Source organism: Chaetodon trifascialis, chromosome 22, assembly GCF_039877785.1.
Source record: "Chaetodon trifascialis isolate fChaTrf1 chromosome 22, fChaTrf1.hap1, whole genome shotgun sequence".
Lineage (NCBI taxonomy): Eukaryota > Metazoa > Chordata > Actinopteri > Chaetodontiformes > Chaetodontidae > Chaetodon > Chaetodon trifascialis.
Genome location: NC_092077.1, coordinates 6497798 through 6510308, shown reverse-complemented (window position 1 = coordinate 6510308; position 12511 = coordinate 6497798). Strand labels below are relative to the sequence as shown.

Here is a 12511-nt window from a genome sequence, read left to right as displayed (position 1 = left end):
CATCAAGAACGATCGTGAAGCTTAAGAGAAACAGAAAACAAAGGGAAGAAAGGTTCTGCAATCCGTTCACTCTATTCACTGCCATCACGTCCTGGATAAGCCTCCACACGGCTGACATTTAGCAGAGTAACAGCATATAGGAAGAGGCCGTGGGGAATGAGGAGGCTTATCATTTTAATCCATTCAGACCCTCCTGTACATCAACAGATATACGGCACTTTAGGGCCATAAAACAGAGAAAGATTTCATACATTCTCACCCACTCATACCCACTTTCCTGTTACAGTAGTGCTGGAAAAGGAGGAAAATGTGGAAAGAGATAGGCAAGGGAGGGAAGAGGGAGCAGAATGGTCAATGTGGTGTCAGTGGTGAGACTTGTAGTGTTGCTCCATCTTGTGGCCAAAGTCAATTATTACAGTTGATACAGTTTCAATTTTGATCTGACTCAGGGTCAGAATCAGGCCACGCATGTGAAAGATGGAAGATAAGAGAGAGAGGAATGTCAATTACTGCAATATAAAATAAAACACAGTAAAATATTTACAGCACATCATTTTAATCTGATATCAAAAACAGAAAAGCTAAAACATTTCAGTTATTCTGTTTCCACTGAAAGCGTTTACAGCAAAAAAAAAAAAAAAAAAGCTTGAATGTAAAGTATTATCTCTGAAGGGGCAACTGAACGTTTGGATCTTTCCAGCAGTTTCTTAATGACACTTAAAAAAAAATAAAAATACTGATTTTCAACCCGCTGATGCTTCTTGTAGCTTTTAACTCCAGCTGGGAAGTAACTTGTGCTCATGTGACAAAAATCCAGAATTGAATAATCGGATGTTGATTATGAGCGTGTTGCTTTTCAAAGTTGGTTTGTGTGGTTACGTAATATCTACTTTCCATTTCCTTCTCAGTGTTTTGATGGTGTAATAGAAATATTGCAAATCATTCAACTTCAGACAAAACTTACATGCTCCTGGGTGACCACAGCACTGGCCAGCATGTGCAGAATGTCACCCGCAGGCCACCGTAGCATCACAATGCCATACATGTGCAGCTAGTTATAATCTAACCAAATTAACTTTGACTTTTAATCCATATGTTTGGAACTTAAATTTCATGAGCATCAAGTTATTCAAGTCACCTGAGAAGTGTTTGTCAACAATCAGTGCAAATAAACAGATTTATGTTAAAAACATAAATAATAAAACTTCCGCCTTAATATTACATTATTTTCAAACTCTGAGCAGGAGATTCATAAAAAAAACAAAAGTATTTCACAGACTGATCCTTCAATCTTCAGCTCCTCTGGGTCTGGAGGGACAGTGCAGCACTACTTCAACAACCAGTGTGACATGTACCACCTTAAAATGCAAACAGTGTGAGAAACGTGCTTCCTCAGCAGGAAAGGACTCTGAATGAGACGGCTAGAAACAGGAAGCCGTTTGACTTTGTAAAAGGATGAAAACGGAGGGTGTACAGATCCACTTCCTCTCTCAAGTGTGGCTTCTTATTTAACCAGAATCTACCATTAACTTCTTTAGGTAGTGAAGCAGAGAGAGAACCTGGATGTCAGACTTGGTCCAAGCCGTGAAAACAGTTGCTGCAGTGCAACTGATTTTCACTCCTCGCAACAGAATTAAATTTTTACGCATGCCAGTGCAAAGTCTGCACACATGCAGAGTCACAGGTTATAATCCTCATGGTTTTTAATCACTTTTCAGTCACTCTTGCATACTCTTGTGCAGTTTTGCTTGCAAAGTTCCAGCCTTTTTTAATATTTTCTGAAAAGATCGGTGTTTACACTCTTCTGCTCTCATTATTCTTCATAAAAATGTCTTTATATCAAAGCCATACTGTGGTCTAAAATACAAAATCTGCATCTGAGGGTATACTGGGACTTTAAAAAATTATTTTCATCACTTTCAAGACTTTTCTGTCCTCTGCTGGACGCTCTTGTAAGACTCTTATTTACATGAAATAAAAAGCAGAAATGCATTGAGGAAAAATTGTAAGACATTTTCTGTACAGAGCGCTAAGTGGACCGTTTCTCCACACCCTGCTTGATCCCCAGCACCAGATGAACAAACCAGTTGATCTGCACCATCCAGCCTTTTTCCCTGCAGATCTCGATCTGGTCCAGCAGATGGCGCTGTGCCTCTTCCTCGCTGCGGCCGACCGTCAGCGCCTCACGGATGTACTCTATATCCTCCTTGCTCGTCAGCTGGGGCATGCCTGTCGACGGCCGAACGATAAAAGTCTCACTTTTCACACACAACTATTAGTCCTGAGGCAACAAATCGAAATCTAACAACTAAAACCACATTTCAACATGATTTGGAAAAGAAATGATAACACATGGGTTTTGTTGGGGAAGGAAATCGTACCGGTCATCAGCATCATGGAGAAGAGGATGATGAGCAGGTTGGTGTGGTGGCGAAGGGCGAGGTACGCCTTCACACACACGTCCTGAGATGGAGACAAAGGATGCACACACACACAAATGAATGCAGAGGACACAGAACACGTCCTCCTCTCACATCCATGCCCTGTGACGACCTTTCTGACCTATCTGACGTTTGAAAAGATGGTGGATGGATGTTTGTGCTCTGTGTGTAAATTTAGCGCGTTCACACGATCTGCACCTGGAATTTCTGGAAGTGGGCGCTGCTTTTCTTTCCTGATGTTCCCATGACGTACAGGAAGTCTGGCGTGAGCACGAAGGGAACCCACTCCTTGCTGATTCCCATGAAACTCTTGTAATTGCCCAGGATGTGGCCAAAGTCGATGTGGAAGAGGTTCCCTACAGAAACACACCAGAGAGTCATTCCTAATTTTTCCTAATCCTAATTTTCCTTTTTTCTCAACTCCATGCTGCATCGACACACACGGATGTCTTTACCAGATTCGGTGATCATGATGTTGTCGTTGTGACGATCCCCGATACCCAGGACGTAGGTAGCCACGCAGTAGCCACCACAGGAGTACAGAAACCTCACCACAGCCTGCTGGAACTACAAACAGACAGAGAAAATCACACATTAAAACACCTTTCTCGCTCATTTTCCATCACTTCATTGGCTTTGAAGAATCAGATTATTGAATAAGAAACACTGATACATCTTTCACTGTATCAGTAATACAAAGCCTGAAAAAGATACAGAATCTAGAGATGCAAGTGTCATAGCTAAAAGCGTGTGCGTGAGTGAGCGTATGTGTGATGACAGGAAAAACCTCCTTCCCGTCTGTCACGCTGCTACTTCCTGTAACGTCGGATAAAACAGAGCAGCTGCCAGAGACAAAACAATCACATCGTGCATTTTCTGTGCTGACTGTCACGAGGCTGCCATGTGCACCTTGTCCTCGCTGACACACTTGTCCCGGAGCCACTGATAGAGGATTTCATCTTTGAAAGCGCCGGTGCTTCCCACGACGCTCTGCTGGATGTTGGCGATGGTGGTGGCGTCCTTCACAATCTCAATCATACCTGTAACACAGCGGTAGAGACAGAGGGAGGGGGTAACTATCACACGATCGCTGCGATGTTCAACCCGTGACTCACAACCGACCGATTCTGTTCCCGGTGGAGATGCAGCCATACGGTAACAGGCACAGATCCAGTGATTCAGTCTCCCAGATGGACTCCATGATCAGCAGGATCTGCGGGGACACGGCGGGAAACAATGTAATCTTTCTCCAGTCATTTGCCGCCGTCTGTGCTACGAGGCTGTGCCGCCGCTCACCTGCAGGATGAGCATATCCTGTCTGAGGTCATCGCCGTCTTTGAAGATGATGCCGATGGGGTCTTTGGACAGAGTGGTGGGATCGGCCCTTTTGAACTGCAGCCACAGAGGCTTCTTCTTGGATGCCATCACTTTACACTGCTCGATCTGAATGCACGGGCACAGTATTTACCTTCATGTGCTTTATGCTGTACAGGTGTGCACGGTTATTTCCACTGCCTGTGTATGTGTGTATTTGTCTCTCACCAGCAGGGCTCCAGCTCTGAGTCCAGGATCGTAGGGGACTCTGAAACTGTCCGGCAGACCTGACGACTGCAGAGTCTCCAGCTTCTGACGCAGCTGAAACACCACTGATGAGCACACACAAACACACACACACACTCTCAGCTGTAGTTTCTTGACTTGGAGGAATGTCTCATCTTTAAACCGCGGTAAACTGACGCACTGCGACTCCTGAGTGTCAAATCTTTAATCTTAGTGGGTTGCTTTTGGCAAAACAGGCAAAACAGAGCTGCAGGATGGCCTGAAAGTTTGATTTCCCCGCCTCACCTTGTGCGGTAACGTCGTACTTGTCGGCGGACATGGCCTTGATCTCACGGGTGACTTTCTGCAGAGCATCAGTCATCTCCACCTGGAGAGCATCAGTTCACTGTGTGAGTTGCTGGCTAGCAGAGAGACTGCAAGTCTGATCTAAAGGGTCGCCACATGTCACGTGGCTCCCTCTCCACGGGGGCCTGAGGGTAGAGGTTTCCTGTACAGTCCCTTGAGGTACATTTGTGATGTTGGGTATATAAAGATTGGGAACCACTGGTGTACCAGACATGCAGACTTATTGCTCACCTGCTTCCTGAAGTCCTGCAGCATGTCCTCGCCACAGCCTCTCAGGTAGGCCTCCAGCAGGACGGCATACCTCTGCTGGTAATGCATGGACTGGGCGATCTCACTGCGCAGGAACCAGAAGAGAAAATGACCGATACGCTTGCTCTGTGGAAGGAAATCACAGTCTGTCAGCGTCAATCACAATGCACGCAGGAAGCATCAGCTGGAGGCCAGAGACGCTAATACTGTCTGAATATTATTATTATTATTATTATTATTATTATTATTATTATTATTATTATTATTATTATTATTATTATATCCAGATGTTGGTCCTGCTCACCCTCAGAGCTCTCTTCAGCAGGAACCTGACCAGGGCACTGTCATGATAAGGCTCAAACTTGACCGCCTGCAGGACACACATGGACACACATGGACACACACACACACACACACACACACACACACACACACACACACACACACACACAAACCAGGCAATTTAGCTGCTTATTAAAGCATCTAGTCAGACAGGATTTTCAGGTTTCAGTGAACATGCATGCATACACACGAAAACACATTTTTTATATATTTTGTTACTGTTGACATGAGAAACTCTATCAAAACCTGTCTGGATATCATCCAGACCACGTGGTTTTCTTTCAAAAAGGGTAGCCTGGGGAGTTTTTTACACGTGTGCAAAGGGAATAGAGGAAGAGGACTTCAAGCCGTCGTAAAGAAAGCCACATTCAAGACACTGCAAAACAACAGGCTTTGTAAATGTCTCATGAGGTAGGAAGTGCCATAAAGGCTGTGAGGCTCCTCAGGGACACGCACAAAAAAGGTGTAGCATAACCTTCACATGGGATCTTCGGTTCAGAGATTACAGTGTGAGGAGGCAGAAAGTGGACTGCGGCGGTGAAGGAAGTGCAGTGAAAACACAGAGCTCACTGTGCTTACTGAAGGAAGTAGAGAGCGGTTCAGCGGGTCAGAGGCGTGAACAGACGCCAGCCTTGTTTGAGAGGAGTTGCAGCTCGCAGCTGGAAAGAGGACGAGAGCAGCCGATAGTCAGGGGAGGCCTCGGAAGGCGTGCTTGAGGTAGAATGGCGTGGAGTTGAGCTGAGCTGAACACTGACCTGCTGCGTTGTCAGTCGTCAGAACACAATTCTTCAGCAGCCACTTTATTATAAGCTATGCGATGTCTATAACAGGGGTGTTTATGTAATTATGTCCTGCAATTGCAGTGCAAGCACTAGTTACATTTCCCAGGCAGCAGCATTTCTCTGTGTTCACAGTATGCAGCGTATCTTAGAACGCATTCTGAGTTGAAACCCTCCACATGCCACTGATGTTCACAGGACACAAAGACAACAGTATCTGTGACGGGGAGAGTCATTTTCCTATCAGACCAAAGGGCCCTTTGCTGGCCTCGGTCGTTAATTCATAGCGCACATGCAAAGCTGACCACAGGGTCACCATGGAAACACATCAGAAGACAAACACGCAGTGTGTGTCCGCCGAGCTGCCTCCCCTCACGAGCTTGTGAGATCAGGTGGAACAGGAGAGTTAGAGAGAAGTGCTGTGTGAGCCACATGTGCTGTGTTTCAATCATCAGTGTGTTCAAATAAAAATGATCCTGTGCTTTAATGACTGTAACTATTGTGAACAATGACAGTTAGAGGTGCCAGAGCTTACCACAAAGACTGGAAACAGGTGGACACTCCTCTGTGTTTAACTCTCTGACATGTTATATGCCATTTCTTTAATCTGTCCAACAATCAAATCAAAGTCTTTGCGCTATGCTAAGCTAAGCTAAGTTAAGCTAACCAGCTGCTCACGGTAGCCTCAGAGTACAGACAAGCTTTCATATTAACTCTCTGTAGCAAAGCAGATGTGTCTGAATTTTAGACACTTTTTACAGTGTTATATTAATGACTTATTATTAATGCATCAACATATACTCAGTATTTTAACACTACAGTTGGTCTGGGTGAGGCAATTTCAACTCCTATATAGAATAAACTTGCGCAGCACCTTTAATACGAGACATGCAGCTCAAAGTGCTTAACAACAAAGCTGATGCCTTGCAGGTAAAATCTTGATTTGCAAAGTAACTACAGCTTTCAAAGAAATGCAGATGCAGTAAAAAGTGCATTTTCTTCATCTGAAATGTGGTGAAGAAGTGTTAAAAGGCAGAAAATGGAAACACAAGTTCCTCAAAATTGAAGTTTGGTATGGCACTTGAATAAATGTAGTGAGTCACTGATGCTTTCAGCTGTTTCAGCTTAAACAGGTACGCATAAAAAAAAGTCAAAGAGAAAAGACACACCTGCACAAGCTGCAGAAGGTACCTGAGCACATCATCATCTTCCAGAGTCTCCAGCTTCCTGACGGCCATTGAGCGAACCTGAGCGTCCGAGTAGTGACAGTCCAGCAGCTGCATGGCCAGGCCGACGTCCAGACCGCTGAACGGGAATGACATGGCGACAGGTGATGGGACACAGAACCTTATTGAGGACAGTTTCATGTGGTGGCAGTGTGAAAGGCCTTTTACCTGCTGTCCCACGCGCTGCTGCGCTCCAACAGGCGGTGTGCTGCCAAAACATCTTCCTGTTTCCCCCACCTGACTGAACCCAGGAGCTTTGGGTAGGCCCTGGTGACAAGGGGGCGGTGATAAATATGCAGCAATGACAGCAAAAGCAGAAATGAAAAACAATGATCCGTAAGTACCTGGGGTCGCGCATGCACTCATGCCTGAAGTGCCACAGCAGCTCTTTGTCCTCAGGACTGAGCGGATGCAGAGGGTCGGTCGCCACGATGGCCGCAAACTGTTTCTTCAGGTGGTTCGGCATCTCCCTCTGACCCCGCTCCCCGCCCTCGGCCTCCTCGCTCCCCGCCCCAACGTCCCGGCCCACGTCGCGACTCTTGGGCAGCACCACGGGGTAGCAGTACTTGTCCAGTAAAATGGCGATGGCCATGGTGGAGGCCTTGTCCGGGTTGGTGGCCGAGGTGAGCTTGTCCGCGTTGATGCTGCTGCTGCTCTCCTCGCTCTTCTCCGGCATCTTCCACATGTGGAGGATGAACTCACCCTGGCGGAGCAGAGAGCGGTGGTCGATCAGCAGCAGGTTGACGTAGTACAGAAGGCGACTCTTGGTCTTTCCTGAAAGGAGGACAGACAGACAGAATAAAGCCTCGCTCTGACGACTGTCAACACGACGCAGCAGGCAAACGTTAGCGGACTTCACCATCATGGCTGCCTGTTCCCACTGTGCTATCCTGGTAGGCTGAGCTTCCCTTGGAGGTCGGCGTCTGGGGCTGCTTCCCGCACACCACCTGAGTGGAAAAAAATAGTCATAATACATAAAAATATATATCTGGAGATTCACTACAATGATTACTACTAATCAATGAAAAATAGCCCTGTCTGTCTGTTTACCTGGAGGTTGAGGCGCGCTCCTTTCGGCAGGTCCTTGATCTTAATGTTAAACTCCAGCCAGCAGTTCCACAGCACTTCTTCACTGAAGGTTTTAGAGGATGTCCTCTCCTGGGAAAGTAAAGGCAGGGTGAAAGCTCTGCTGTCTCTGTGCTTCCTGAAAACTCACAGCTGAGACAGCGGTCGATCTCAGGTCTGATTTGCTCAATCCAGTTTAAAGCTGCAATCCTTAAGATTTCCATAAAATCAAAACCCTGCATTTGATAGAATTGCTGGTCATCATTTTTCAGGAATGTCTATCAAATATATCTACAAACACCCTTTAAAGTAGTTTTCATTGTCAGTGGCGGAGTCCGCCATTCTCCTGCAGGAAGTCAAACTGTCGTCATGCACAAAAGTTTTCACAGAGTGTAAATCCAGCGTTACTGTTTTTAATTTGATCTCACTGATATCAGCTTCACTCTTACAGTCAAGTCAGAGGCCACATTAAGGCATCCAGCTGGTGAAACACTGGGAGGTTTTTAATGTAATGTCATGGATCTGTCACTGAGGTTAGCGCCGACCGTGACCATTTGTCAAAAATGCGCCTATAAAATAAGACATGCTTATTTTCAGCATTATTTTTGACAGCAGTTTGAAATGCTGCGTCATAGCTAACGATTTTAGCCGCCGTGAAATCCACATAGATCACAGCTGTCAGTCAGCCATCATCAGGTCTTCTTCTCTTGCGTGCCGCGGTCTGAGTTACCTGAGCTAAAAGCTGCTGGCCATGGAAGATACTGGCCTCGATGAAGACAATGAGCTCCGGGATTTTGGGGAGGGACGGGATGTCAATACCCAGCACCTTCACTCTGAACTTCCTGTTGCAGTCCCACATAGAGATGGTGAACACTCGCTCGTGGTCCTTCTCGTCGATGGTCAGCTGCTCATGGGTGCCTAGCAGAGGAAAACAAGGAGGAGAATTAAGACCACCGAAAGACGGACCGGCCAAACCTCAATGAACTGGATTTCATACATCGAATACACCCAAACAAACACAGTACATGTGTCTTAATTTACCTGCGACTCCGGTGCAGTCATCCACCTGCGCCCAATCCTCCTTCTGGACCAGATCCAGGCTGGGATCAGGTGCTGTCTCCAGAACCAGGTGGATTTCCTCCCCGTTCTTCAGACACTGACGGATCCAGTTGAAGTTCTGCAGCGGTTTATCTCCATACAGGTACTCCTCCCTGCGTGAACAGACGCTGTTACTTTGAACTGGAAAACGCAACATGTGAATGACATAGCATATATCCAGTGTATTGCTTTTACTTTGCAGATGTGTTTCAGCATCTGGCACACTGTACCTTCCACACACACGCAGCACAAAGTCAGTCTCACACATGTGGTCAGGAATGCCCAGCAAACCTCTCTTATTGGCTGTCTTGGTGAAGAAACTCGCCAACACCTGAACAACATGGAACACTGTCAGAACACATCACGGCGACAGAAGAAAAAGCCGTCAACATAATGACATCATCTACCTGTGCTGGCGGGTCATCGATGGAGACCTTGATGGTCTGGCTGGCCGTGCTGATGTGGATCACCACCAGGATGTGATTGTTGCTGACCTGAAAGGAGGAAGGAATCCAATTTTCTTGTAAGATTCTAAGAAACTTTCCCACCAGATTCTTGAGTTTCCTCATGACACTTTAGTTTCTTGTTTCAGGAAACTTATATCAGCTTGCATGTGAATTTTGATTAAATGCGTTACTTTCAGACAATATTGCTGATTCATCCTGCTGCTTTGGCACCACCACACTTTTGAGTGTACTAGTACACTCAAAAGGCAATTCATGAGTTCACCGTTTAAATAATAAAATCAAACAACCACACACACCTTGCTGAGCAGGTGCTCAGGCAGCAGCTTGCAGGTCACCCAGGGGTCCATGGAGTAGAGCTTTGGGTCGCGGTCACACAGCTCGATGCGCCTCGGGGTCAGCAGCTTCCTGCGGGTGAACTCCAGCTCGTCGTCATGCACGTTGCTGACATCAGTCACGTCGTAGCCAATCAGGTAGTTGAGATAGCGCTGGTACTGCAGGGACTCGTCTGACGGCTGCGGGCGAGGAACCAGCTGGATCCGCCCGACGTCTTTCTTCAGGGCTTTTGAAACACAACAGACGTGTTTGACAACATCGTTGCGACTGAGTAAAACAGCTCCTCGGCTAGTCGCTGGTTAGTACCTCTCCAGTAACGAATGCAGTCCAGCGTCTGGAAGACCTGGTGCTTGTCGTAGATCTCACACACGTTGCCTTTCTTCTGGTAGAGCAGGATGCAGTGGTCGGGAGAAAAGCGCTGGTAGAAGTCAGGACAAAGGTTTAAAGTCACCGCCTTCAGCCACACCTGAGCTTTCACCTGCGAGACAAGAGATGAGTACACAGCAAATCAATACGAGGCATACTGAAAGCTGCTGAGAGGGCCACTTTACCGTCCATAACAAATAATGCCAAGAGTTGACCATGAATGAGTGCGTCAGACCTGTTCCACCGTCCAGTTTCCAGCCACCTCCAGCAGCAGAGTGTCAGGGCTGTTTCCGCCCCGCGCCGCGGTGGGCAGGACGAACTCCACGGCGATCTGATCCATGGAGGCGCAGGATGACGAGGTGATGGCCTTCTTTCTCCTCCTCCTCCGGTTCTCTTCTCGCAGGACTTTGGGCTCTTCGTCACTCAGCTGGATCTGCTTCCCGTCCATCGCCTAGCTTGAGGGGGACGACAGACGAACAGAAAAATATGCTTAATACTGAAAGATATTCAGTTTAATACAGGATAAAACAAAGAAAAGCGGCATTTACTGGCACTGTCAGCCTCCATACCCAAAGCAGAGCACTGAGGTCTCATCTTTTTCTGTCTAAAACAGCTGTGACAATCAAACAGAACTCATTTGACAGGAAATTTAAACCACTGAAAACTCCTACAAAAAGCAGACCGCCATGATGACAGCCACATTAAAGCATTTAAACAAAAACAAACCAAAAAAAAAACAAAACCCCAAAACATACTCATGATCTTGATGGACTGAAGTGTCCTCAGTCACAGGATGAACTGGCTTCAGTTTCCCTTCTGCTTCTTTCACATCAGCAGAGGAAGTTTTGAAGCAGGAAGCAAAAGCTCGAGCCAGTATGGATGAAAGTATGAGTGAACGGAGAAACACTCTGCCGCTTTCAACGACTGTGTGTCATTTACATTATTATTACTGTTATTATTATCTATGTCTGCAGTGTAAATGGACAGTGACAACCCCGCGAGAAGTGAATCAAACTTTACACAGCAGCCATAGCGGAACTGCGTGAGTCTGTGCTGTATGTAACGGGACAGCTGCCATAATTATCGGAAGGAGAAGCGTCAATTTTGTCAAAAAACACAGAGTCTTTGTTGGGACTCACCAATGAACGCAGACGGCAACGACACCCGGGGCTTCGGCTGAAAGTTTCGGCATTTATGCTACATGAAAAGACCACAAACCAGAGTGAAAACAGAGTTTTTAAGTTTGTACCAATTCTCTACTGAGGAACCGCTGCGCCTCTCCTCGGGAAGAATGTCAAGCTCGAGCGGCTAACTTCTTCTAACCAGGACAGGATTTCCGGCATGTCTCTTCAAAATAAACGTACGACAGCTCTAGAAAAATAGTATTTAGAAGGGTAGCCATGAAACCCTGAAGCCATATTTTAATTGTCTGATTGTTAGCTGATCTTCAGAAATGATGTAAAAGAGGCAAAGGGACTATCAAGCTATGGAAGAAGTGAATATGGTCTCACTTTCAAACAAAAGCAAAGGGTGACCAGTCAAGTTTTTTTCTCACCCAAACATGAGTGTGCACTTGTTAATACACACGAATAAATAATAATAATTATTCCAGATTGCCGGAGTTTGAAATGTAATATTATTTACTTGTTATGATTTATTTCGAAAGTATTGACCGGAAACGTTGATATGTAATCATGTCTAACTGATGTACACTGCCTTGATATGCAGTTCCAGACCGTGAGCACAAGAGGGCAGTGAACAATCACTATATATATATATATATATATATATATATATATATACACACACACACTGTATGTATACACAAATATGTGTGTACATATATCTGGTCTCTTCACCAGAAAACTGTTCTTAAAAAACTAACTGTGCTCTTTTGGCTGCTCCACCTCTGACTGACTGGATGTTGCGCTTTCTGATGATGGCTTCACCATCTCCTCCTTGCAGCAGTGAAACATCTTTGATTACACTAAAGAATGTACTGAGGGATAAAAGGGCTACAAACTCAGCAGTGGGCCACTGTCTTTGACTAGGTCACCTGGCCGAAACTACCTGTTGTTCTGGCTGTACGAGATGTATTACAGTCCAGCTGGAGGCTATTTGTCTACTGCTGAAATGATCAACAACATTCATACGGTTTTAATGTGTTTGTTGTTCATGTTTATAGTCTGGTTTATCGCCACACATCAGCACTCATCAAGTGCTGCATTACTCGTTGCTCA

General features: G+C 45.9%; 1 protein-coding gene across 2 annotated transcripts; it reads right to left on the bottom strand.

Moving 5' to 3' along the window:
- Positions 1–542: 542 nt before the first annotated feature.
- pik3cg (phosphatidylinositol-4,5-bisphosphate 3-kinase, catalytic subunit gamma) lies at positions 543–11545 on the bottom strand. 2 transcript variants are annotated; one of them, XM_070992548.1, is made up of 24 exons: positions 11411–11545; positions 10507–10726; positions 10212–10383; positions 9869–10131; positions 9513–9599; positions 9336–9436; positions 9049–9218; positions 8738–8925; positions 7993–8100; positions 7802–7889; positions 7287–7716; positions 7111–7209; positions 6886–7021; positions 4900–4965; positions 4578–4721; positions 4287–4368; positions 3984–4087; positions 3738–3884; positions 3564–3654; positions 3351–3481; positions 2897–3008; positions 2640–2797; positions 2382–2463; positions 543–2229 (listed from the first exon to the last, which is right to left on the bottom strand). In XM_070992548.1, exons 2-24 carry the CDS (start codon positions 10717–10719, stop codon positions 2030–2032), a joined length of 3372 nt encoding a protein of 1123 aa, XP_070848649.1. In that variant the 5' UTR covers positions 10720–10726; positions 11411–11545; the 3' UTR covers positions 543–2029. The 2 variants fall into 2 exon arrangements, with proteins under 2 accessions (XP_070848649.1, XP_070848650.1); XM_070992549.1 differs by having other exon boundaries at positions 10507–10722.
- Between the last annotated feature and the right edge of the window lie 966 nt (positions 11546–12511).